Genomic DNA, 26,333 nt, shown 5'->3' with positions numbered 1-26,333 from the left:
AGGGGGGGTGATGACGGGATGTCCGTTGTGTCATCGCCGCCATCGTCGTCCGTCCCCGTCGCTGTATCCATCACCGTATCCTCTCTAGGGTCTGATGAGGGGTCCACAGGCCTCGCGGGCACAAAGGGCGGAGCGGGGTGGACTCTCCTCCGCTTGTTCGGAGGGCTTCCCGACAGGCCTGGTTCTGGATCCTCCGTCGGAGTCTGTGGTAACCTCATCCTTATCTCAGTACATAAGGATTGGATGGGGGTGTGGCTTGGGCAGCCATGGAGTAGGACGTGCTTCTCGTGTAGCTCCGGCGGATCCGACAGATGATCCGTACAAACTACCTTTGAAAGTGCGCCATTGGTTCCAGAATCAACCACACACGCATGTGAATGGATGCTTCGCTCATTGTATGAAGATCGAGAAAATCGTAAGCGGGAGTCTGGAGGAATTGCTCGAGGAACGACGGCGGCTGTTCGGTCCATTGTCACACAAGATGGCCGACAACAAAAGAAACGAAACTAGGGTATCCGAGGAGGACGAATAGAGGTGGCGGCCACGAGAAAGAACAACAATGGCGAGATGAGGGCGGAACAAAACCCCTGGGGGCTGAAGGCCTTGAGTCGTGAAAGCCTGGGTGCTGGCCCGTACGGCAGGGGCCCGAGGGCAGCAGAGGTGTGAAAACGCAGGCCGCACCACGACCAGCACGAGAAGCGCTCGCTCGGCATTGAACTAGTAGCGGTGAGAGGAGGTGGAGGTTGCGACTGCCTGGAGACCACCGCGAATGTCTGTAAAGAGCGGAAAGCACGGCTGGGAAGACACTCGGTTGCTGAATCGTGATAGGGAGAACCAACGTAAACCAAAAATGGCGGCGCGAGGAGCCGTGGGCAAGAATAAGAACAAACAACCCACGATGGACATTTTTGCGAAAGCACAACTATCTCCTGCAGCCACCGCAACCAAAGGCCCGATGGCACAGGCTGAGGGCGCGACAGCGGCTGATAATCATCAGATTTTGGAAGCCATTACGGAGCTGAAGGAATCTTGGGGGGTTGCGATGATGGACCTACGTACTTCCCTGGAAAATAAAATTGAAGCAGTGGGCATCGAAGTCTCCCTGCTGAGACAAGACGTCAGGGGACTGGCGGAACGCACAAGCAGCCTGGAGGGCGCGGTGAAATCTAACACGGACACCAGCACCAACAATACGAAGGAGATCCATGTCCTCAAGCAACAGGTGGCCAACTTGGAGTCTCGAGCAGAAGAAGCAGAAGGGAGAGCGAGGAGAAACAACATTCGTGTGGTGGGTTTGCTGGAAGGCGAGGAGGGCCAGGACCTGACTGATTACATCGAGAACTTACTCCTACAAGGAATCGGGGCCGGTACACTCTCACAGGGATTTGCGGTCGAGCGTGCACATAGAGCCCTCATGCGGAAGCCGAGACCTGGGGCCCCTCCACGAGCGATAATTGCCAAAATACTGAACTACAAAGACCGGGAAAAAAATATTGGGAGTATTTTCGGAAAGGCGGAACAATCGAGAGGGCCTCGAGCACTATCACGGCATATCCTGATTACACTATGCCGGTTCAAAGGCAGCGGTACAGCTATGTAACTATCAAACGGAGGCTGCGGGCGGCTGGGATAAAATATATGCTACTGTACCCTGCGAAATTGAGGGTCGTGTATAAGAGCAAAATGCATTTTTTTGACACTCCAGAAGAAGCGACAACGTGGTTGGATCTGCAGGGCTGCCCGGATCAAGACACGGAGGAGACACAAAATGGACGTGAAATTGACTCAGACACGGTATGCATTTTGCTATGGCGGCGAGCGAACATCCCAAGGGCACCTAGGCGACGGCTGAGAACGATGGGCCTGGCTGTAGGAGGCTGATATTCGATAACATATTGCGGATCGTGAGAGACTTGATGGACTTGAATATAGTGGCGGTTACATATATTTAAACTGTATAGCAATGTGATGTGCTATTGGAGCGGCAGGGCGGTAGCACCCTACCCCCCGAATTGTAGTTGTAGTTATAGTAGGTTGGCCACTAGGGCGGCCTCACCCTGCGGAGCTTCGAGTACAGGCGAAAGCCGGAAAGAGCTAGATGCGGGGGAGCCTGAGATCCAGGGATGGAGCTGGGCAACAGTTGGGGGGGAGAGTGTTGCGGAAGGGATGGGAGGCGGGGGGGAGAGGGAGCGGGAAGTTCGGTGTGTTTTTGGTTAACGGGGTTTTAGAAGGGGATGCAAGCCTATATAGACTGGAATGGAACTCAAGGTTACACTGTACCTGGGGGGGAGGGGATCATACCAGGCCATGGGGGACCTTAACATACTCACATGGAATGTGCGGGGGCTTAATAGCTACTTAAAAAGGAACAAGGTTATGCTGTATCTGCGCAGGCAGAAAATAGATATTGCATTGCTACAGGAAACCCACCTTACATGAGAGAGGATGGACACGATTGCGGGAAAGAGAAGGGGGTGTTGGTGGGCTCTTCGTACTCGGCCTACGCAAGAGGAGTACTTATATGGGTGGCACCACATGTCCCGTTTCAGCGGTTGCAAGTAGTGGCTGAGACAGACGGGAGGATGGTTATGCTGAGGGGATTGGTAGAGAATAGGGAGATAAGTATTGTTAACACGTATGCCCCGAACCAGAACATGGCGGCGTACTTTAGGACACTGAGTGCGAACCTGAGCGTGTGTGTGGGAAGTGTGGTGATCTGGGGAGGGGACTTCAACTGCGTATTGAACCCGAGGGTGGACAGATCGGACGGGAAATTGGATAGACCAGCCCCTGCAGCCAGGGCGCTACAGACACTGCTTGATGACTTTGGGTTGGAAGATGCATGGAGAGTGTAGCACTCTGAGGAAAGGCAATATTCGCATTATTCTGCCCCACAGCAGTTATCAACATGGTTGGACTATGTCTTCGCGTCACCTGAAATGATAGCAGAGATTGCGCACATAGAGTACAGGGCCAGGGTCCTCTTGGACCACTCGCCCCTGATTCTTGCATGGCAATACTGCCCCCCGAGGGCGAGGATCCCGACATGGCGCCTACGATCGGAGGCGTTGAGAGACCCCTTCTTTAGAGAGGATTTACGGGAGGAGATAGTAAACTATTTCGAAACCAATACTGGGAGTGTAGACTCGGCGGGGACACTATGGGAGGCCTTTAAAGTTGTTATGAGGGGGGCGGCCATGGCGAAATCCAAAGGCCTACAGGGTGGGGTTTCAACTGAACTGAGGGAGACGGAAGCTAAATTTGAAGAGGCCTTAAAAGCCGGTGACGATACAGTGGAGAAGCTAGATCTGATACTTAAGCTGCAGCAAAAATGTGCGGACTACTGGGAGAGGTTGTGCAACCTTAATTATAAAAGGTACATAGAGAGACAGCATGCGGGAGGTGACAAACCGGGGAGAACTTTGGTGTGGTTATATAAGAGCGAGACCCCCAGAACCACAATCAGAACTATAGAGAGGGAAGATGGTAGCGTAGAGGACACCCAGGAGGGAGTTAATCAAGCGTTTGTGGATTATTATAAAGTGTTATACGGGGAAGACGGGGAAAGTAGCCGGGTAATGATAGAAGAAACGCTTGAGGATATGGGGCTGCCCAAGATAAGTGAGGAAGAAAGAGAGGAATTGGACTCCCCGGTCACCCTGGAAGAACTGAGGGAGGTGGTGAGGCAGTTGCCTACTAATAAGACCCCGGGGACAGACGGGCTCCCAAGCAAATTTTACAAGGTATATATAGAGAAGGTCCTCCCCCCGCTGCTAGAAATGATAAACGAGGCGTTCGAGACGGGCCTCTTACCGCAGTCACTAACAGAGGCTGTTATAGTACCTCTCCCTAAACCACATAAACCAGGGCGCAGCTGTGGTTCCTTCAGACCTGTGTCACTGTTAAACCAGGACGGCAAGATATTAACTGCGGTCTTGGCGAACAGACTGAAAAGGATCATTGGTAAGCTAATACATCCGGATCAAACGGGCTATGTCCCCCATAGGAACATCACCAACAATCATAGGCGACTTCAGAGGATCATTGAGTTTGGTAGCGGAAGTGAGGAGGAAATGGCAATCGTGTCCTTGGATGAGATCAAGGCCTTCGACTCCGTCAAGTGGCCGTGGCTGCTGGCGGCCCTGAAACACTATGGGTTGGGGCCTGACTATGTAAGGTGGGCGAATATTTTGTATAGTGAACCGCTGGCCAGAGTAAAGACGGGTTCTGTGATATCAGAGAGGTGGCAGCTTAGTAGGGGTACTAGACAAGGATGCCCATGGTCTCCTATGCTCTACATACTGGCCCTGGAGCCTCTCGCGATCTATCTGAGGCAGCAATATGACACCATAGGCATCGAGGTGAACGGGGACAGGCATTTGGTCTCCCTATATGCGGACGACATGTTGCTGTATGTGCGGTATCCGGAGGAGAACCTCCAGTACATTTTGGAAGTGCTTGGGAGATACGCTGTGCTATCAGGCATAGCGGTGAACCCCCAGAAGCCTAGTCTGTTCCCGTTGGGGGGGTATATAGGGGTTCCAGCGGAGAGGTTACCGGTTTTACAGGTACCGTGGGCGGTTAGTACTTTTCGGTACCTGGGGATAGATATATATCACACCGTGGAGGAGGAGCATAGGTGTAATACAGAGATGGCAATCCATAAAATTGAGAAATGCATGCGGTTTTGGGCAAAGCTGCCTTTGGCTATGATGGGGCGGGGAGCGATGCTAAAGATGGTGGTCCTGCCGAGGCTCCTACATTACTTCGGGAATATTCCGTACCCGATTCCTAAAGGGTTCTTTACCAAACTGAATAGCATGTGTAGGGACTTTCTGTGGCATGGCACGCGAAACAGAGTGGCGTTATGGAAGCTTCAGAACTTCCATGACAAAAGGGGAATAAAGCTACCCAATTACGAGGCGTACTATGTGGCGAGCCAGTTGCAATATGTGGCCAAATGGCTATCTGATGAAGAGACCTCCAAACTTAGGCTGTTTTGGCGGGATTGTGCACCTTTTTATTTGAAAGAAGTTATGTGAGCACCCAGGGCGGAGATGGTGGGGCGCCCTAAAATGATGCTGCTGGGGTGGAAGGTGTGGCGCAGGGCATGCCAATTGATGGGGAACCCGTCCTCATGCTCGCCGCAGATGCCATTGGTTGTATTGACAGGGGCAGATGCTCAGCTGCGATTGATACTCCGGACCCACTGGGAGCCGGCTAGGGTGGCAACGATGGGGGATATTTGGCAGGGGGATCTTGTGTCACTTTTGAGGGGCTGCGGGAGGAGGCTGGGTTGCACGAAGGCCAGTACACTACTTATCATAGAATGGTACAGAGGATTAAGAGAATGTGGCCCGAAACTGTGCTGGAGGAAGAACTGGATGACACCATAGACGTGATATATGATATAGCTGAGGGGGGCCATGAGGTTTCCAGGCTGTATGAGATGTTGATGTCCAAACTGGGGAAGGAGGTCACGCAGCTAAGAATGGACTGGGAAACAGAGGTCGGGGCCCAAATGGGAGATGGGATGTGGGAATGGGTGCAAAGGTATCATAAGAAGGTGTCTAGAAACGCGAGGCTGAAACAGATACAGCTTTACATAACACACAGGGCTTATATGACGCCTTGGAGGATATCGAGGTTCGGGAATGCAGGTCAGCAAGCATGCCCCAAGTGCGACGAAGAGAACGCGGGCATGGTGCATATGTTTTGGTCATGCCCGATCATAGAGAGGTTCTGGAGGGGAGTAAAAGAGAAACTAGAAGGAAGAGGGGTCAAGATAGTAGTGGATACGGTGTGGGCCTATCTGCTGGGGGGTGGGGGAGTTCCCCAGACCACGGAAACTCAGGCATGTAAGCAAACTAAGGGACCTGGCATATGTGCTTGCAAAGAGAAGGATTGCCATGGGATGGAAGTCATGCCATGTGCCGAGGATAGAGGTGTGGTGGAAAGACTTGCAAAAATGGGCAGAAGCCAAAACCATTGCATGGCAAGAAGCGCGTAGCTAGCAACGGGGGAAGGAGGAGAATTGAGTCCCTGATGGCCTGGAAATCACTGATAGCCGGACTGTTTGGGTCATTAAAAACTTTTTAAAAACAAAAAAAGGATTGGATCGCCAACAAAATGGCCGCCGAGCTATCCTGGGGCTCGGGTAATGGCTGCGACGGACGGGATGGCTGCTCCACTGGGCCATCGTCGCTATCTTCGATCACATCAGTGGGAACCGTCCCCTGGGATCGAACCTTCTAAAACCTCTCGTTGAGGCCAATGAACCTCTCGTTGAGGCCTTACACGGTTTCCACCGGATCCTCCTCGGAGGCTGAATCCGAGTCCGTAATGGCCACCGGCCCCTCCCCCTCTTTTTCCGCCGGGGTCTTCACGGGGGTCTTAACGATGGTCTGGAAAGAGGATTCCCTCCGTGGCGGCAGGGAAACTCTGGGCCCCGAGGCCGCCTACACTGGCATAGCCTCTGCCGGCTTCGCCAGGGCCGTTGCAACAACCTCCATAGAGGCCTTTGCCGGGTGGAGAAAGGCCCTCACCACTTTAGGTGCGTCCTGGGCCTTCGCTTTGGGGGGAGGGTCATCGCCTCGCTCCCCCTCGGCTCCCTTCGAGATCGACCGGGGCCTCTCCAGAAGCTTACCCGGGTTCTCTGACTTCCCCAAACCGGAGCGCTGGCTCGTGGTTGATCGTGCCGGGGAAGTCGCACCCTGTTTGGCAGCCGAGAAGCCCGACCTTTCGGCGCTCCCCGTGCCCGCAGACTCGCAGTGCTTGGCCTTCTGTTGGGCTCCCGTCGCAGGGGCGCCCTCACAGGACTTAGAAGACCGCTCAGACTTTTTCTTCGCCTTCTCACCTGCTGTGCCTTTCTCCAGCCAGGCGGCGAGGCGGGAATGACGATCTTGCTTGGTTCGTTCCGACAAGTTCTTGCAGAACGCACAGTCCTTCTCCACGTGCGTCTTGTCCTCATGAAGGCAGTAGAGACATCTTGAATGCTCGTCCTCCTTGAAAACATTTTGCAATCCGCATCCTGGGCAGCTCCTGAGCAGCTTGGATCCGGGCGACGAGCTTCCCTTGTCCTGGGCCATGCCCGTTGAGGTAGGCCACAGATCGTCTGGAATCCTCCAAGAAGCGTAACTCGATGAAAACTTCACCCTTGAGGGGCGTAGAAGAATTCCGAAACCGGTCCCAGTTATCGGAAGTAGAAACGGTGGAGCTTGAGGATCGATTAACCGAAAAAAAAAAAAAATCTCCTGAAAAAGCGCGAAAACGCAGTAAAAGCTCGAGAGCTAAACACGAGGTCTCCCAACACTTGAACGTGCGGTAAAAATCTGAGGATGGCTCCCAGGGGAGGGGCTTGGGTAGAGTGCAGTCATTGATTGGGGGCAGTATGACTCAGAGATCAGTGATTGGTTACTATTAAGAAAGACAGATCAGAAACGAAACAGATACTGATTTTTTTCTTTACCGAGGATTCCCGGCCTGACGACAGGGAATATTCATGAGCATGTAAATCCATGCCAGACCCCATGCTGGAGAATGGCCCACATTTTGTGGGCGCGGTGGTTTTTCAGATATGTGCGGGTCTTCAGATTGATAAGAGATTCCATAGTTCAAGGCATCCGAGTTCGGCCGGTCTTGTAGAGAGGCACACGGGATTCTTAAGTCAAAAATAAGCAAGATATGTGCAGGAAGCAAGTTGAGTTGGGTGGATGCATTACCAATAGCGCTATTATGCATGCGTACGTCTGTACAGGCAAAATCTGGGCTCTCCCCGTACGAAATCGTAATGGGGAGGCTGGCAAATGTTTGGTGCGCACCTCAGCCAAAACGACTTAGAGAGGTAGAACATCCTGTGCTTAGTACTTATTGTGGCCTTTTAATGCAGAAATTGCATTTGATTCATCAGCAGGTGCAGGAGGCTTTACCAGTGAAATACACCGGTCCGGGGCACGCGCTGGAGCCAGGAGACTGGGTGCTGCTTAAAATTTTTGAAAGAAAGTCATCGTTAGCACCCAGGTGGCGCGGCCCCTATCAAGTACTCTTGGCAATGCAGACGGCGATACGGGTGGATGGACGGAAGTTGTGGATCCATGCCACCCATGCCAAAAAGATTCCAACTTCACTGAAAGACTTGCCTGACCCAGACGACCGGGAAGAGACAGCGGTCCTAGAAACGAAAGACACTGTTGCCAGTAAGCAGCCACCAAATCTGCCCAAGCGAGATGTGAAACTCGAAACAAAGCCTGAGACGATTGCCAAAAAGGGGGAAGGGCAAAGAGTGCCCCAACGTTGCCCAGCAGAATCTACATCACTGTTGGCCGACACGAAACCTGCCTTGCAAATACCGGCAAAAACTAAACGTATACCCCTTTGGCGCCCACCAGCACTTGCCAGCACGCCAAAGACCGAATCTGTATCACTGGCACGCCGCACACCAGCACCTGCAGTAGCGCCACAGGCTGACTTTGAGCCTGGATCTGGAAGTGCACCGGCACTGTTCACGGATCACACAATACCAGGAGTGAGGCGATATCATTTGTGGCCTCGAAAGACAAAGTGATCCACAGTTCTTTGGTGTTTATGTCAACCTCTGGTTCTGCTCATGGACGGAGAAGGAAATAGAGGTGTAGAGGAGAGAAGCGTGAGAATTGTGCAAGTCGGACAATTCAAGACTTGCGGCTCCTCGGTGCGATCATAAAAAGTACATGTGTCTGGAACCAGAGCGGACCAGCTGGGCGCACATGGTACTAAGGCAATAGATAACTGATCAAAAGTCCTCAGAGCAGTGTGAGAAAGGACAAGTGATCTTGCCTAAAAACAAATAAGCAAATTCAGGCTATGAAGGACTGGCAGAACTGAACTGTGACAATTCCGTTGAACTTATTGACATCAGACCAAGTGCAACGAAGAGAGATATCCACGGCGAACTCTAATAAGGAAGAAGAAGGACGCTGAGAAACATGTCGGTACCAGTTTCAGCCTCCTCCTGCACCGCTGCCGAGAATGAGTTAATTGTAAAGACTGTAAGCTTAAGAAAAAGGCATGGTAAAAAGAATTGTATGCTGGCACCGACAATAATTATGTGCTTTATGAGTGCGGTAGCACCAATAACGACAGCCCTAGTATTATGATATGTGTAATCGATACACCCATTGGGAATGTTTTTACCAATAGTTAATATATCCACTACTGAAAGCCCGATTCAGGTGATTTAATATTTCCACTACTGAAAGCCCGATTCAGGTGATTATTTATACCTTGTCCCCAATGGAAGAAAGACACAGGGAAGGGTTTGGGAACAATACGTTATTAAATATGAATATGACACATGCAATTCTAAAGAAAACAAATTGCTGGGTATGTGCCCATTTACCGCAGCATGCTGGGAAAGGAATAGGTTGCTATGTACAGCCATTATCATTAAGTTCTGCATGTAGTGCATCTTTAAGTGCAATGTTCTATGGGAAATGGAATAAGAGTAGTACGGGTCAATTAGACAGAACAAACATGAATGAGTTTGAGGAAATAATTATGAGGCCTGTGGGTTGTTCCATATTCCATAAAGCACAAGTAATGACCCCAGAGCCTACGAGGAAAAGTACGCGGAAGATAACACGACAAAATAGACAAGATAGATTGTCCCCACCAGTTAAAACATCTGTGATGACGTTTCGTGTAAGAACAGACGGGAACAAAGATGCAGTTCCCCCTTCTTACACGGTGAATTATAACCCAAGAACTGTCCCTTTTTGCCTAAAAAAGAAAGGTTCCTATTCAGTCAGAACATTTACTGGATGCATGAATACAGTGGTATTACAATGGGAAATAGAACCAGTATATGAGGGAGATCCAGTTTATATTATATGTGGAGAGAAAGCATATCCTTGGTTGCCCAAAAACTGGGGAGGTACATGTTACTTAGGTCTACTGTTCCCAGGAGTGTTCCTCTTAGAAACAGCAGACATGGCCAGACTATCCAGATCTAGAGCCAAAAGGAGTAGCGAAGGCGTTCTGATAGCGACTGACGTAGCATAAACATTCATTCAATTTTTGTCCCAAATAGTGAACTCCTATAACATAAGGCAGCTGTCCAGAATACTAAACAATACCATAAACACAACGACAGATATACTATTTAACATGACGTTGGAAGAAAAAGGAATCAGGTTAATGACGCTGCAAAATAGAATGGCTCTCGATGCGATCCTGGTTGATCGTGGGGGAATTTGCAAAATAGTGGGATCAGCGTGTTGTGTATTCGACGAGATGACGATTCCCCTATGATTTTTGAAGCGATAAAGAAAATGCATGTCCTAAGCTCCGAACTCCCTACTGGAGAAGGAGGCTGGGGAATAGAGTCCTGGTTTTGGGGAATACTGCGTTCTTGGGGATGGAAGTTGATCTCGATATTAGTAGTGGTGTTTGGAATATTCATAACGTGCTGTTGTTGCTTACACTGCCTACCGATAGTTTGCACTGAGGTAACTGAGGGATGTACTAAGGGATGTATGCATATGATGACAAAAAGAAAACAAACTTATGGTCGGGCTGACCAAGACACAAATGAGATGAAAACAGTAAAAGAATTGATGGCTATAGACATTAATGAAGATGATGATGCTTACAATAGCATGCAAAATTCAAACATAAGTACTTCAGACTTATCGTCATCAGAGGAGGATACAATGAATGGATGAGACGTTTGGCATACTGCCAAAGGAGGGTTCGTCAGTCTAGAAAAATGGATACCTCTCATATTTGACGGCAAACGTATGTTGGTGGCCATGGGCCAACCGTCTCATGCACGATATGACAGACATATAGGTTTCCGAGTTTGCCAATGAACAACCATTTTGATGTAACAAGGATCGCCATTTTGTTTTCTAACCATTGCTCATTGCTTTCTGTTCTTATTGCTTCGCAGCACATTTTCTGCTAACACTGCTCGACTGTAAAACATTGTTGTCTGAACGTGAAAGGACAAGGCCGCAGGGCCGCGAGGATAACAAGAGTTTTTTGAAACACAACGTAGGCAGCGCCAGGAAGGAATGCCCGGCTCCCTCCCGAATGTAGCCTTGAAGCAGAGCTGCAGGGCATTTAATAATTTCGCAGCTGCCAGACAGTCTCGTTATATGGTAGAATATGTTAGAATGAAGCAGCTAAAGGCTTGAATTATGCTCTTCTTACGGCCCCCCTTTACTGAGCCCTGTAGAGCGTGTCGGCTCCCAGGTCATGAGTAGCACCTCATAGATAGCAAGGTCTGGAATGTGACTCTTCCCTCGTATGTAGCTCGCTTCCAAGAACAGAAGCACTGTGTTCTGTTCAACAACTGAAAGATGCCTCCGCACTTGCAAATTGCATATTGTTACTAGAATAGACATTTGAAGGTGTCATAATTGTCGAAAGTGTCCATCATCACACCGAGTTCAAAGAAACCCAATAAAGGGGGGTGTTAAACATGTCATAGCTGATTGTATGATATGCATTTTATATATATGTAACTGATGTACGTAATTCACTCTCTTGCGTCCCTCGAGGTCTAGAAATGCACGTTGCAGGGCGTGAGACCGAGTTGGCCAACTGAGACTATTTGCTTTGCAATAAACCCTAGCTTTGGGAATACAACCTTGTGTCTGGCATATCTATCGTGTGTGGTGACTTGCCTTGTTTCCATAGACGTAAGGGACCCCTAGGGGCCCCTTTCATTCCAAGAACTCAAATCTGCTTCGACAGTCTGGCTGTTTCCAAGATAGTGACCGACCTCTCTCTCAGAACCGGATAAAGCAACCCGCAATCTGCAGCCTGGTGTGTTGCTTCTTTCATACTCCACAAAGTCTGTGAGTATCAAGCTCGCCTTCCTATACTTTGTTTCTTATCACTCTGACGCCCCTTTCAGTCTTCCTAGATCACTTCCTTTCCTCGTTTCCTTATCTTTCTGTCTCCTTTCCTTGCACCGTGCTATTCCAATATTTTCTAATATCGCATTCCTCCAGCATTGGTCCTTGGAAGCGCAACTCGTTCATCATTGTACCTGCTTCCTGTTATGCAACTCGTTCCTCATCTCTGACCCAGATGGCGAGGATCCCTCTGAGCTCCTCACTGCTCAGATTTCTTTGCCACCTGTAATGAGCAAATGCTTCTTGCGGCTCGGAATTCCTCTTATACGTTCTTCATTACTAACCATCCCGGTACCAGTGTCAGCCTTTTTGTGAGCTCTTGGCTCACAAACTGGTCCACACGAAAGAAGAGCAGAACACCTTTCTTGCATGTGGGTTTTCTTCCCCAGGAGGGTTTCCCTTTCCTTACTCTGATTACTGGTAATCTCCACTTACCGCTTTTCAATTTACCACAGACTGTGCTGACAGGTGAGCATACATTGTGGGGTTTCACAAACTTGCCTGCAAGTCACTCTTAGCCTGGTGGGATTTAATAATGGCAACGTTACACTGCAAAGCGTCTTGATAGTACCTGGCTGCCCAATAGTTTATTTTATTTATTGTTTGCGCTTATGCATCAAGTAAAATACTGTTTCAAAGCACCCACATGGTGAGGGGAGGGAACAGCATGAAATACATTACAAAACACAATAATTAATAAAAGCAGTGGAAGGAAAAAGGAGGAAGGATGAACCTACTGTGCAATATAAGTATTCAGAACGTGCACGTGCAGCAAGGAAAAAGGCAGAGGGCATAAGTGCTGGGGAGTCCGGGCTTATGGGTGACCCACAGATGAAGTGCTTGGGTTGATGAGTGCTACAAGGCCACAGGCCACGTTAGGAGTAAGTGCGAACCTCCGAGGCAGAGGGCGCGCCAAGACAAGTGCGGAGGGTAAACAGGAGCTGGGAGGATTGGGTATGGGAGGTCAGAGGCCCCGTGGATGCATAAAGGCCCCGGACACCAATCACAGCAACTGCGGGATTAGCAGAGAAGAGAAGAAGGGAAGGAGGAGCTGAAGAGGTAGGTCTTGAGTAGCTTCCAGAATTTAAGAAAGTCCTGCTCAAGGCGTAGACGCAGGGAGAGGCTATTCTATAGGAGGGACCCAGCTGAGGAAAGCGATCGACCACCTACCCTCTGTTAAGCAGAGTGCTTTACACACAAAGTACTGTTGCCAGAGGAACAAAGTGGTCTAGAGGGAGAGTATTTAGTAAGCTAAAGTTGGAGATAGTGTGGTTCCCGGGCCCAGACAGCCTAGTGGATGATGCAAAGGGATTTGAATTTAATTTGTGCAATAACCGGGAGCCAATGAAGACTTTTTAGGGCAGAAGAGATGGTGCCCCTGGGTTTAAGACCAAGGATAAGTCTCGCTACCCTGTTCTGGATTAGCTGGAGGGGTTGCATAGTGAAAGAAGAAAGTTTCAGGTGGAGGCTATTGCAATAATCAAGCCTAAAGAGAACCAGGGCTCGGGTAACATTGAGCATCTGGGGAAGTGAGAAAAGGGAGAATACCTTTGAGAAGTAAGAGCTGAAAGGGAGGAAGGAGAGAGACGAGTCGAAGATGATTTCAAGGCTTCTTCCTTCAGAAGGAGCCGAGGATGAAGGCCAGCGTGAAGGGAAGAAGGGGGAGGAGGGGTTCCAATAGGAAGGATCTCAGTTTTACAGGCGTTGAAGCAAAGATTATTGGAGATGCACCAGGACTGGATGGCAGATAGGCAGTCAGGAAGGATGAAGGGTGCCAAAAGGGACAGCAGGAAGTTTGAAAAAGAGCTGTGCGTCATGTGTAACACTAGAAGTTGGAGGAGGAGGAGGAGATGAGGCATGCACACAGGGCAAGGTAGATGTTAAAGAGCCAAGGGGAGAGGATAGAACCCTGGGGGACACCACAGGTGGAGAAGGAAGTAGGAGAGGAGAAGATGCCCAAGATCATTTGGGAAGAGCGGTCAGTAAGGAAGGATGTCAGCCAGTCCAGTGCCCATTCTGATATACCAAGAGTATCGTGGAGCCTTTTTTATGAGGGTGGCATGGTTGACTGTGTCAAAGGCATAGGAGAGATCTAGAAGGATGAGGACAGCTGTGCAGTTGGAGTCCAGCGATGCGAGCAGTTAGAGCAGTTTCCGTGCCTCTGGATCCTCGGAATCCAGATTGATGGTTGTGGAGACCGTCAACAAGTTTGATGTGCAAGGTGAGTTGGGGTAATGCCGTCTTACCCAGGAAGGGGGTGATGGAAATAGGGCAGTAGTTGGCAGGGCATGTAGGGTCTGCTGAAGGTTTTTCCGGAGAGGGTGCACAATGCAGTGCTTAAGGGAGGAGAGAAAAGATCCAGTGTCAAAAGAGTGATTGTAGAAATCAGCGAGTGCAGGGGCAAGGGAAGCAATGTTGTCCTTGATGGTTCTGGATCAGCAAGGGGAAGCAGGTTTAGAAGAGACCTTCATGAAAAGGACAACTCTGGTAACGTCTTCAGGTGTGACAGGGGAGAAGGAGGAGGCTGAGGGGCCAAAGGAGGCAAGGAGGTGAGGGATGGGTTCAGACGCTGGCTAGCAAGGGAGTTCAGGATGTCCTGAGTTTTGGTGGTGAAGTGTGTGGCCAGTGAGCTGCAGAGGGCCTGGGAAGGAGAAGGGGAGGAAGATACTGCAGAAGGGTTGGCTAGTTCCCTGCAGATCTTGAAAAGTTCAGCCGTGATGTTGGATGCACCGGAAACTGGTGCCTGTATGTGGGCTCTTTTGTTGGCACGGATGGAATGTCTGTATTGCGTTTGCAGCAGGCGGCAGACCAGTTTGTCAGAGGGTGAGCCTGAAGTTGGCCACTTCCGTTCCAAAGCCCTGCACATTCATTTCAGGGCCGCAAGTTCAGAGTCATCACAGGTGTTACGCTTAGCGGCAGGTTTCAGGCGGATCCTCATGACTGGGGCGAGAATATCAAGGGTATTGGTGATGGAAAGGTGGAGGTTGCTGAGAGCAGAGTCAGAGGTAGTATCAGAGGTAGGGGTTTGAGGGGGAATGAAGGTGGAAGAGAAGGCAGCATCAGTCACTCGTTTCATCGGGCGGATGTTAGTGAACAAGGATGGAGGAGCTTTTGGGGGGGGGGTCTGGGGCCCAAAGGGACCCAGGTGGAAGAAGAGGAGGGAATGGTCTGACCAGGAGAGAGGGGTGACTAGTGGAGGGGAGAGAGAGAAGTCATGGTGTATTAGGGCGACCAGTGTGTGTCCAGCTGAGTGGGTTGGCCCAGAAGGTAGAATGGAGAGGGAAAGAGGTGCAGAGGTCTGAAGAGAGTGGGTGCAGAGCCAGGGGAGTCCAGTTGGATATGCAAATCACTCAGGAGGAGGAGGAGGGAGGAGGAGGTGGATGAAGGTAAGGAAGAGCAGAAGTCAGCCCACTCAGAGAGGAACACGGTGGCAGCGCCAGGAGGCCAGTAGATGGTAACAAAGGTCAGGGTGGAGATGGGAGAGAGGACCAATTTGCAAACCATGATTTCAAATGAAGAGTAGTGCTGGATGGGTAAAATGGAAGCAGGAATCCATTCAGGGAAGATTAAGGCAACACCCTGCCAGTGCGGTGAGATCAAGGCTTGTAGATGATGTTGAAGCCATTAGGGAGGAGGGAGTCACAAGCAGTGACTGAGCTGGCATTGAACCAAGTCTCGGTAAGAGCGAGAATGTCAAGGTCAATGTCTTCAAGAAGGAGGCAGATGTCAGCGGAGTGTTTGTTTGCTGAGCGGGCGTTAAGAGTCGCCAGATGGAGGAGGTCTCTGCCTTTGAAAGTTTTCTGAGGTGGCGTGCAGGGGCTTGAAGCACCAGTCAGAGAAGGGAGAGAGGGAGAGAGTAGAAGTGGAAGGATATGCAGTGGAAGGAGGGAAGTTAATGAGAGAAAGCAGGATCTGGTCAAAGAGAAGAAGGTTGGGCTGTGGACCCTGAGCCAGGATAGTGCCTGGAGATTAACAAAGCAACGAGGATGAGAAGCCAGCCAAGAGAACCTCCCACTTTGTGCCACCGTTAATGGTGGAGGATGTGGAAGGAGAGAGGGAGTGAAGAGGAGATGGGGGGACCATAGATATGGAGAGGGGACACAGGAGGATATCAGCGAAAAACTCTCTGGACGAAGCGATGGCTTAGGTGTCTGCGATGGGAAGAATAGGGTTCACACACAAGATGTGTTTTTTGTGCTTTTTCCTACCGACTTTGTGAGAGAGGGGGGGATAGGTGATAGTTTAGCAGTTAGAGAAAATAGGAAATGGCGACAGCCATAGTGGCAGCAGAGGATAGTTGGGGAATGAAAGAAGAGTGGCTACACAGCACACTTCTAGCTAAACTCACCAGTAAGGCTTAGTGGAAGTAATCAGAAGGCATAAATGCAATCCAGAAAGGGATAGAGTAACACGAAATAAGAGGTGCACAGATGTAAAAAGGCACACAGCCAAAATCGAATTTCCTTTAAAAAAAAAAAAATCTAAAAAATTAAAAAAAAGAAGAGGCACAGAAGCAATGCATGAGAGGTCTACGGATGTAAAAGGTACACAGCCAAAATCGAATTTCCTTTTTAATAAAACAGGCACAGATGCAATGCAAGAGAGGCACACAGTTCTTTCAGCAGGGCTTCCATTTGCCCCTCATAGGATGTCTCCAGAGTCCCCATTATGCGTAATGTTATTACACCTTGGTCGTGATTCAAGATCATCACACTTCAAGGCGAGTTGCTTCACCTGTTTCTCAAGCATCACTGTGCATGCTTTAACACCAGTCATATCCTCCTCCACGGTGCGGCTTCTTGTTTCCGCCACTGTTATTCTGGCACTTTCTGCATCCAGTTTATGACAAAACAATGGAGCTACTAGCCGTCATTTCTTCCAGCTTTCCATTCACTGATGCAAAACCTGTTAGCATGCTGGTAAAGATTTGCTTCAGATCAAGAGCCGAGTCCGGTGGGGTGACTTTTTCCATGGGTTCCCTGGGTGCCGTCTCACCCCTCGGCTTGACCCCTGGTTTGGTGAAGGTGTCCATAACGCCCAGCCTCCTGGCACCCGCACGTCCCTTCTCATGGTGCCACAAATGCCATCAGGGTGTTTATTTCTGCTGAGCTGAGGACACTGAAGCTGTATATGTAAAGCACCTACAACTCTCGGGGACCCAGGCTATAATATTAACTACACTGCCCCTCATTCCACCGGTGCAAGCTTGAAGAATCGTCTCTGGCACCAGCTGTTTCAGAACTCTGGGGTACGTGCTCACTCACCCTCAAGAGCACCTATATGCATCCACACCAGTACCCACTATTCCCCCCACCCCCCGAACCTCGATTACAGGCAAGTTAGGAGCAATGACGGCCAGCCTGTGCAGCTTATTTTAGGTAAATTTCACAAAAACACCAATTCCCAGACGTGGAGAGGATCTTTTCACTTGCTGCTGATTAGGCAGCTCAGCACATCTAGATCTAGATCTAGCATGCCTGCAAAACGGAGCCACCCATCAGGGATTCTTGAGGCAGCCGTGCCATTATGCTGATCAGCAGGGCGGCCTCTCCACAACTGTGGTCAGCGTCTGAGGCCAGGTCAATTTCGCCTGCACCAATCTGTCCATATCTCACTCAGATACCATATGCCAGATGGCCAGATTTATAATTTGAATGTATGGATGCACTGAACATCATTATTATTGGATTATGAACTTCCATTTCGGCAAGAAATAGAAGGGGAAAAACACCAAAGCTGAGCATGTTTCTTCACCAGCCCATTTCTGTCCTTGGATTGATGGTACATAGAGAGACAGCCACTCAGACAGAAATTGATATGATGTGATAGGTTATTTATAATGTGCTTAATACCCAGAGGTTTCTAAGCGCGGACCCGGGGATCGAACCTGTGGTGCTCCCTGTTGTCTTGCTTCCAAGGTGAGCACATTGCCCCTGAGCTATCCTCCCAAGACAGGATGTATTACACAAGCCAACAGAGAGGTTGTGGGGGTGCTCTGCTATATCAGTAAATGTTATGCCACAGACAGCTAGCCGTTTGTATTGTGTAATACACAGAAAGTAGCCTGACACTTGCACCAGAACATGGGTAGGTAACTAGGGAGAGGCCAGCGCGCACCCATGCCAGAAGTGATTGTATCATACAATCAGATGCTGTGGGAGAGGCAAATGTCTTCCATTAACTAACAGCAGCGAGTTCTTTGGAAAATTAGAGTTGCAGATTTTTGTATTGTACCTTGAGCATAGAGCTGCCAAGAACATATTTTATATACTGGGTGTGGGTGAAATGCAAAGAAACGGATCGAAAGGGCTCTCAATGACTGACATCGCCAATGGTGGGCTCCAAAAGTAATCAGGTTATTTGTATACGTTTGCACTGTACGTGAAACAGTGTAGAGAATGGATGCAAGCGGGACTGGTCACTTTACTTTACTTCAGAAGGCTTGACAGTGAAAAGGGGAATGGTTAGACAGGAACAACCCCCCAGGTTCCATGACTGATCAATAAACACGATACTAATGGGCTACTTTCTACTAAGCAATAGAGGTTACAGTAGTGGTATCTAGGTACACCCAAACAATCATGCCTGGACAAATTAGGACAACAGATTTAACAGCCAGAAGTAAACTTTTTGTTGGGGTTCAAGCAGAGGATGGAATAAAGAAAACTGCCTTGTTTATAAATAACACAATGCCCTGCTTCCCCCTATCTAGCACTCCTCCCGTTTCCTTAACACGTGAAGAGATAACCTACAAACACATCTGTGACAGAAATATTTTAAGAGGAAAACTCTTCACTCAAAAGACTCTAGCCTACAGAGCTCACTGCATCTACCTCATAACATCAAGGCTGCCTCCTGAAAGTTCATTAAAGGACTAAAGTCTATTCTGTTCCTTCAAGTGTATAGACCAGCTTCTGCTTAAGCCTTAAGCATGGGTGCTATTGATCACAGGATAGAAAATAAAACGTTCAGCATGCAACAGTTGATGTGCACAAACTTCCTCCTTCTAAGACTGAAGGTCGTGATATGTGGAAGAACACAGCAAAGACCCATCTACTTCTACTTAACAAGACCCCCTTCTTATATAATGAGCAGACGACCATTAGAAGGAGCCCTGCCTTCCACATCTTTGAGATCCACTTAAGAAGCACAGGCAAAGTAACTGCCTGCTACAGATGTGGCAGTTTTCCTAGCTATTAATTCTGTATGATATGGACGTGTTTGTAAGGACATCGATGACATACATTTCAAGCATTTACTAAAACACATGGAGCGGATTCGCACATGAATTGTAAAAGTGGTTCCTGGTTCTCGTTATACCATGTCCATTGTCCGCTCAGAGAACTGATAATACTAATCGCACTACTCAATGTTTCATCATCGTTGGCTTGAAGAAGCCTTGTGGCCAAAATGTGCTCTGGGGAATGTACATCTTCTAATGACTCACAACCTCCGTTGGAAATAACACAAACTTAACTATGCAGCCATGGTTCATGTATAACTGACAAGTCTGTTCCTGCAATGCCTCCATAGGAAGCTGCTGTTGTAGGAAAGTTTTCATTGTCGATCAAATTGCACTAACAATTTAGCTATTTGGCACAACTAGTTTGTAATTATATATTAAAATACGTCAGGCACGAACATTTTAAATTGGTCAGTTAAAGCTACAGAAGTATACATGAATGACTGGTCTACTATAAGTAAGGGTAATTGTTATTAAGTGTTTTTTGTGCAAGGCAGTAGTTACAGCGATTGCTTTTGTAATTCTAGATCATAGTTTGGCATAGAAATAACAGGCTGTTAACAAGCACATCAAAACTTCTTCTATAGTTTTAAGAAGGAATGAAACCTCTCAACACCTACCTTCAGAAGTCATTAAACAGTTTTGAGGCAAACATCCAAAAATAGCATTCAAGGTTCATAGTACACCATATCCCAAAGAAGATCAGGCAAAGACCAATACACTTATTCAAAAACTCACAATTTATTTAGTAATGATTTGTGTTTATGCAACAATGGCTATCACTGTTTGGAAATGCAATAGCGCTGTAAATATCAGCTGTACTACTGTCAATTTAATTTTGCTCTTTTGTATTGATGTTAAAAGGGAAGAAGCTTGTCTCTTCACACCAAGATGTGAACTTTCGACATGCAGGTTTTACACAACTGCCACTGGTGGTTTAATATACTGAAATAACATATTGAATGTTAAGCCATATATAAAGATCACAATCTGCTTGAACTCTTAACAAAAGTTGTAAAACAGCAGTCTGAATTTGCATATGTGGAAGAGTAGAGAATTGTGTACTGGTCTCTCCCTCAAAATTCTACCATAAAATGCGAATTAAATTAAAGTAAATCATAAGCTGTGAGATTCATGCAATTCTAATCATTATAGTTTGCCCACATTTCCATCCAAAAAAGAATGCCAATCAATTTGCTCCTCAAACCAAATCCAGAAAATGGCACAGCACACACCACAAACCACTCGCAACTGCCATTATTTAACGAAAAATAGTAAAAGTTTGAGAAAGGAAAAGAAAATCACAGAATTTTCCCTGCCATCACCGTAGCAGGGCATTGGCAGCACACCCCCAGAAGTTGAAGATCATTTTGCAGAAAGTAATTTCGAACAGACAAGATCATTGGATAAGATGAGAGAATGTGTAAAGTTATAAGATTCTGCAGTAGCAGTGGTTAATAACAGCATGCCAGCTTAGAGCAAAAAGGCTGTTTTTGCATATTTCACTTACGTATGGTGGGAAATGCATGCCGTTCTGTTTTTCACCAGGAAGAACAATTATATGATACAATGAGACTAGATTAGAACAAGTATGTAAAAACTTTATGCATTCAGATGGCAATTCATTTAGATTTACACTTTCCTGACCTGATCAACAAATGCAAATGACCAGTTAAACTAATAATTTTACCTGTAGCTTGGAATATTTTACACCAAATTACTTTTATCTTGCCATAAAAATACTGGAAACAATTTATCAGTACAAAATATATAAAATAACCTATCGGGTAGTGTATTATGCAATCCTGCACCCACCTCCCACAAAATATTTGCAAAATGGAAAAAAATGAAATATCCCACACGACAATTGTCCCAAGTCACTTATTTCGAAAGTCCTTATTTGAGAAACAGGTGGAGGGTAGCTGTTTATCTGCGACAATAGAATGCAAGTGAAACTCATATGGCAAAACTTTTTCCAAGAGTAATAGGGCATAGGTGAAAAATACGCATATGTAGTTTACCTGTGATTCAAAGTAGTGATTGGGCCATTAATGCATGCATGTGTGGCATATGTATGCATAATGCATACATCTGAATGTGGGTTCCCCCAGAAGAGTGGCCAGGGAAAGAGATTTCAAATTGTGTTATCAGTCACACAATTCTACATATGGAGACACCACACATGGACACGCCACCAGACACACACACGCCACAAACACCTGTGCAGCCAACCTTAGAGCCAGATGAACCAGGTGTAAGCAGGGCAGAAGGATAGACCGCAACCTTTCAATTATTTTCTCAGATTTATGTTAAAAAGGTGTGCTATTTACAATGGAAAAGCATGCATTTTCTTTAGCTAAGCATGTGTAATATATGCTTGGGTACATACAGGTAGTGTGGAAATAGGTGATAAGTCACTGATGTACGTGACTACCATACAAAATTCACATACTTTACATGAGCTAAAAAAGGGTTGAACGTGCATAAACAAATTTTTTTTTAACTAGTGTGAAAACGTCTCTTGTCTAATCTTGAGGATTTGCAGTGAGGTGGTGAAAGGGGCCAGAGACTCCCTAAAGTTGTGGATGATTCTGGACCTGGATGAAGTGCATGGTGGATCCCTCAACCTGGCCCCCGTTAAAGAAGTCACAAGAGTACTTGCACCAACCTCACCACTCCTACAGACCCCAATGACCACCAAGGGGAAGTCGCAGAAGCACTCACATTCACACCATACCAACAGACACCTAGGTTAGGAGGGAGAGGAAGTGAGCCAAAGGGCTCCTGAAGATGCTGCTTCTCATCAGGCTGACCCCCTTAGAGAGCCGTTCCAGCCCCCTCAGAAGACCCTAACACTCCGTATATGAAATCGAGCTTGCCCCTTCAAGGAAATTAACTTGCAAGGCATTGAAGCAAGCACAAGCAGGGCAGAGGGGATACAAAATTAGATGCAAACCAGGTGAAACAGACTATTTACAGGAGAAAAGGAGAATAAACAAAGCCCATTCTCTCACTTCGGTGAACATTGTGGAAGTTACAAAGTAGCAACTCTCCCAAGACAAAGAAATTACAAATGTACCAGAAAGTTTCACAGGCTTAGCAGAGGGTTTTCTGACCTGTACTTCAGAAGACAGGCAAACGGAAGGCCCCAGGGTAAATCAGGCAATGGAAACAGTTTCTCAGATGAGGTAAAGAGTCCTCACACATGCCGAGGCCAATTCTAAAATCCAAAATGGCGGCAAGCTAGCAATGTCTTAACGGACAGGCTTACAGTTTGGAGCGAGAGAAGCAAAGAGGTTGGAGGAGGAATTGGGACCATCTGGGGAGAGAGTGCTTTTGAGGAGGTTGGAAGCAGAGTTGATAACATTTGGGGTGATGAGTTGGGGATTGAAAGAAAAAGAGAATTGGGAAGGATGGAGAAGGATTGACACCATCTAGAGGAAGGATGTATTGATGAGGCTTGAGGAAGAAAGTTGTTAAGAGATTGGTGGAGGAGAAACACCACCTGGATGGAGAGAATACAGAGGAAATTGAAGAAGAGGAGAAACTATGTGGGGGATGGACAGAGGAAAAGCTAGGAGGGGGAAATAAAGTGACAACTCCCTTGAGGGTGGCATGCGAACAAGTGACTATTATGCCAGCAAGGTTCCAGCGGGCTAAGTCGATCCAGGGCAGACCTCAGAGGCGGAAGAAGGTACACGATAGTGCACTCTCATTAGGGGCCAGAAATGTGTGCAAACCCACACGTAACCAAATAAATACTGAGTCGATATAGCTCAGTGAAGGACATTTGGCTAGTTTGTGTTAGAAAAAGCACAATTTCAAACCTACAATTCCTTACATGACCCCTACTGACTCATTATTTGGAAAAGCCAACATATGGATTGTAGTGTGTTTTGTAAGGGTGAGGAAGTAGTAGACTGACGCAAGAGGGACATTGTTTTAGCTATAGACTTATTTTCCAACGAAAGCAAAGAAAAACACCTTATCATGCCCTATTCCCAAGAGCAGTTTCCCTGCCTCAACCTGAACTAAGGATGTGTCAGAATGTCAGAAAGCAAGAGTCTACAGTCCTGTGTCAAACCTATTTCCTTCCCTTACACTCTCGTCTTCTGAGTAGCGGAATACTATGTCATTAGTCTCTCCAGAATACTTCTTGAGGGAGAGACTCCTTTCCCCAGGTTACAGTTCCTTTCAAGTGCGGAACGCAAAGTTCCAGGTAAGCAACAAAATGTCTCTTTTCCCAAAATAAAGTAAATGTTCCAACTTACATCCTGGTCATCAAGGAAATGCCTACCTTCTCTTGGTTTTCTATCACAATGTTCCCACACACCAGGTAGGAATGGCTCCCTTCCCCAGGTTTCTGTTTTGTCTTGCACCAATCACATGTCAGGGGGTAGGCCTCTTCCCCTGACCTTTCTCAGGCTTTCACAATCCACAATACCAAGGGGTATGGTTCTTCCCTTGGCCTTCTTAGGCTTTCACAATGCTAGCGGGTATGACTCTTCCCATGGCCTTCTTAGTGGAACAGGCCTAAATCATTTACCTGGCAGACACTGACTAAGGAGAAGGTTGGTGGAGTCCTTCTCTCAGAGTAGAGTTTTCAAAACCCTCCTTTGTGGTCTTCACAGGGCTCTCTGGGTTTCATGAGGGTCTCGGACCCCATTTCTCTGGCTTCCTGGACCTTCCCAGTTCTCATATGGGGCCCAGACCCTATTGTTCTGGCTTCCCAGGTCTTCCTGGTTCTTGTACGGGCCCCAGACCCTGGCTTTCGGCACCTTCCCCAACATCCCTCATACATTTCCTGTATGAGGGACTATCATCGACTTCTCGTTGGGTCTCAGGTATGAGCACAGAACGTCCCTGTTGCTCTGTTCAGTCTCCTGCAGTCGCTTTCATTCGTGGAATCTGCACACGCTGCAATGGCTCTGCAGCAAAGGAGGCTGCGCACCTGGAGGCTCTTTCCCTGCATGGGTGGTCAGGTGACTTGCTCTGACCTCGCTAGCGCTCCTCCTGTTCTCTCGTCGGTTTGTGGACTACGGACCGGCTTGGGACATCTCGGCGGCAAATTTCAAGACCAGGCCAGCGTTCGCTCCCCTACTGCAGACCAAACGTCCTTCTGACTTGTAGCTACTCCGAGGAGAGACTGATTCATTACCAAGTCCTTCTTCCCTTTTTATTCTCTGTACCCATTGTCTGTTCTTCTCAAGTTGGTTCTGCGGAGTACTGCGTATTGCTCTGCGCTTCCTCCTCGTCTCATTATTATTGCCTTTACTTCCAAGCGGGCTTCTTGTGATCTTCGTCCCAGTTTTTGTTCATGCTTCAGATAGGTGGTCCCTAGTCTTCCTCATCCTAGTATTGTGTATGGGGGCTAAGTCTTCTACCCTACATGAGTCCATGGATATATGTGGTGTTATATGGCCCGGAGAGTAGGGTATGAGAGTGAGGGAGGTGTGGATATATTTTGACAGTACCACGTTCTTCCCAGTTGTCCCTAGTCCCATGGGGGAGTCCTTCCACATGAGATCCACATGCAGAGTATCACCCCCAGCAGGACTACTGGGTAGAGGACTGATCTCCCTGGCCTCATGGAAGGGGCCTTTCCCCAGTGAAGCAGGGAGGACAGCCTGTGATTTGTCACAGTTTGCAAAAACGCCTTTCCAAAAACACAACCAAACAATAATAAAGGTTGCTGTTGACTGAAGTATTTTTGCTATGCCTATAGTTTGGAAAAGCATTTGTATATACGCACACGTACATCCACTTTTTGGACTTTCCAAATATTGTTAACTTTGTAGCTCATGATCGACAAAGGTAGCATGGCAGCTGCATGTGCTCTTGCAGAGCTTCATGTGAGTCTCAGAGCTGGAATTGCAAGGGGTGTTAGAGTGTGCTTTTGTTGAATTGGCAGTCCTCTTTTCAGTTGTGGTCCCAGAATACCTTGGGTAGCTGCAGAGTAGGGTAATCTGATTGAATTCCAGAGAAATCCTTACTCTCGATCACAGGCAGTTTCATCACAAAAGATACCACCTACGTTATGACCAACATTCAGTTTCTCTTCACCATTCTCACCACACTCAAGCACATACCAGCCACTTGAACACAGTTTTAAAAAGACCCTCTTCCCAGTTTTCAAACATAAAATGTACAAAAAGCCAATTTTATTGGCACAAAGACCTCTATGGCTTTCACACTTCCCACCTAGAAAGCTTACGTGCATGCATAGATCAGGGTACTTTCTATCTGGAACATGAATACAAAATGTTGGGCCTCCCTAAACGCCTTCTGATGGCGACCTTGCAATATGATTTGTACTTGATCTCCATAGAAGCTCAGGTTACCTGGAGAACCCTGGCGCTCTCTATAGAAAAGTATTGAATCCTCCTCAGAAACCTCTATCATGAACTACAACTGATGCTGTCAGACAATATTCTGGTTCTTGACAACTGGATGAATACGTAAGAGGATCCTGGGGATGCTGTATCTATCAAGTAAGACACTGTTGGAGAGTCCCCAGGCTATTCAACATATTTATATCTTGGACTGGTGTACTACCAGAGACCGGATATCTACCCATCGTCTTCTATATATAGTAGCAGCTGATGAAAACCTTCCAATAACATCAAACCTTAACTATTCCAATTCCCTAGTCACAAATGGAGAGGCTTATTCTTGAGTCTATGCCTGAACGTATTGTTTACAAGGGACATTTTTGGCTTAAGGATGCCGCTTGATAACCGTGTCGCCTTTGTGGTAATACTGCGGCAATCGAAACATTACAACATTTAATCATCTTTTGCCCTAAACTACAATTGATCAGATATGAATATTTTAAACTTATTTCAGGTCAATAAGCAACCTGCATGTGCTAAATTATGGTCCAGAATTTGTGTGAATTTTGTGTGGGCTCTAGCATTTCGCTAATATTAGCCACACGTAGGTAATTATGCAAGGTCTTAGACCTTTAGTTCTAGACTATGAAGATCCATTCTGCTGATGTAGGCTAGGCAGGGCTTTATCATTATAATTAAATTGTTGCAACTGTTTAACGTATGGAATATAGGACAGTGATTAGTTGTGAACGTGAGAAATAGGCGTTTGATTTCTCCTTTTTTCTTACATCTTCCTTTACTTTCTATGAAATATTTGGTATGGATTTGTGTATGGGAAACTTATTAGGTCTATGAATT

General features: G+C 47.4%; 1 protein-coding gene across 6 annotated transcripts in view; it reads right to left on the bottom strand.

The window, feature by feature from the left end:
* The window catches only part of PICALM (phosphatidylinositol binding clathrin assembly protein), a 1,182,846-nt gene that overhangs the window by 110,135 nt on the left and 1,046,378 nt on the right, over positions 1-26,333 (bottom strand). For 3 of the 6 annotated variants that reach the window (XM_069639772.1, XM_069639769.1, XM_069639774.1), the window contains one exon: positions 20,654-20,677. The exons of the other annotated variants lie outside the window; for them this stretch is intronic. In XM_069639772.1, coding sequence (XP_069495873.1) covers positions 20,654-20,677 — 24 coding nt within the window. The remainder of the gene's footprint in view (positions 1-20,653; positions 20,678-26,333) is intronic. 6 annotated transcript variants of the gene reach the window in all.

This window comes from Ambystoma mexicanum, chromosome 7q (genome assembly GCF_040938575.1).
Source record: "Ambystoma mexicanum isolate Mex_15411 chromosome 7q, UKY_AmexF1_1, whole genome shotgun sequence".
NCBI lineage: Eukaryota > Metazoa > Chordata > Amphibia > Caudata > Ambystomatidae > Ambystoma > Ambystoma mexicanum.
Note: the sequence above shows the minus strand (reverse complement) of the source record. Positions and strands in the feature narration are given on the sequence as shown.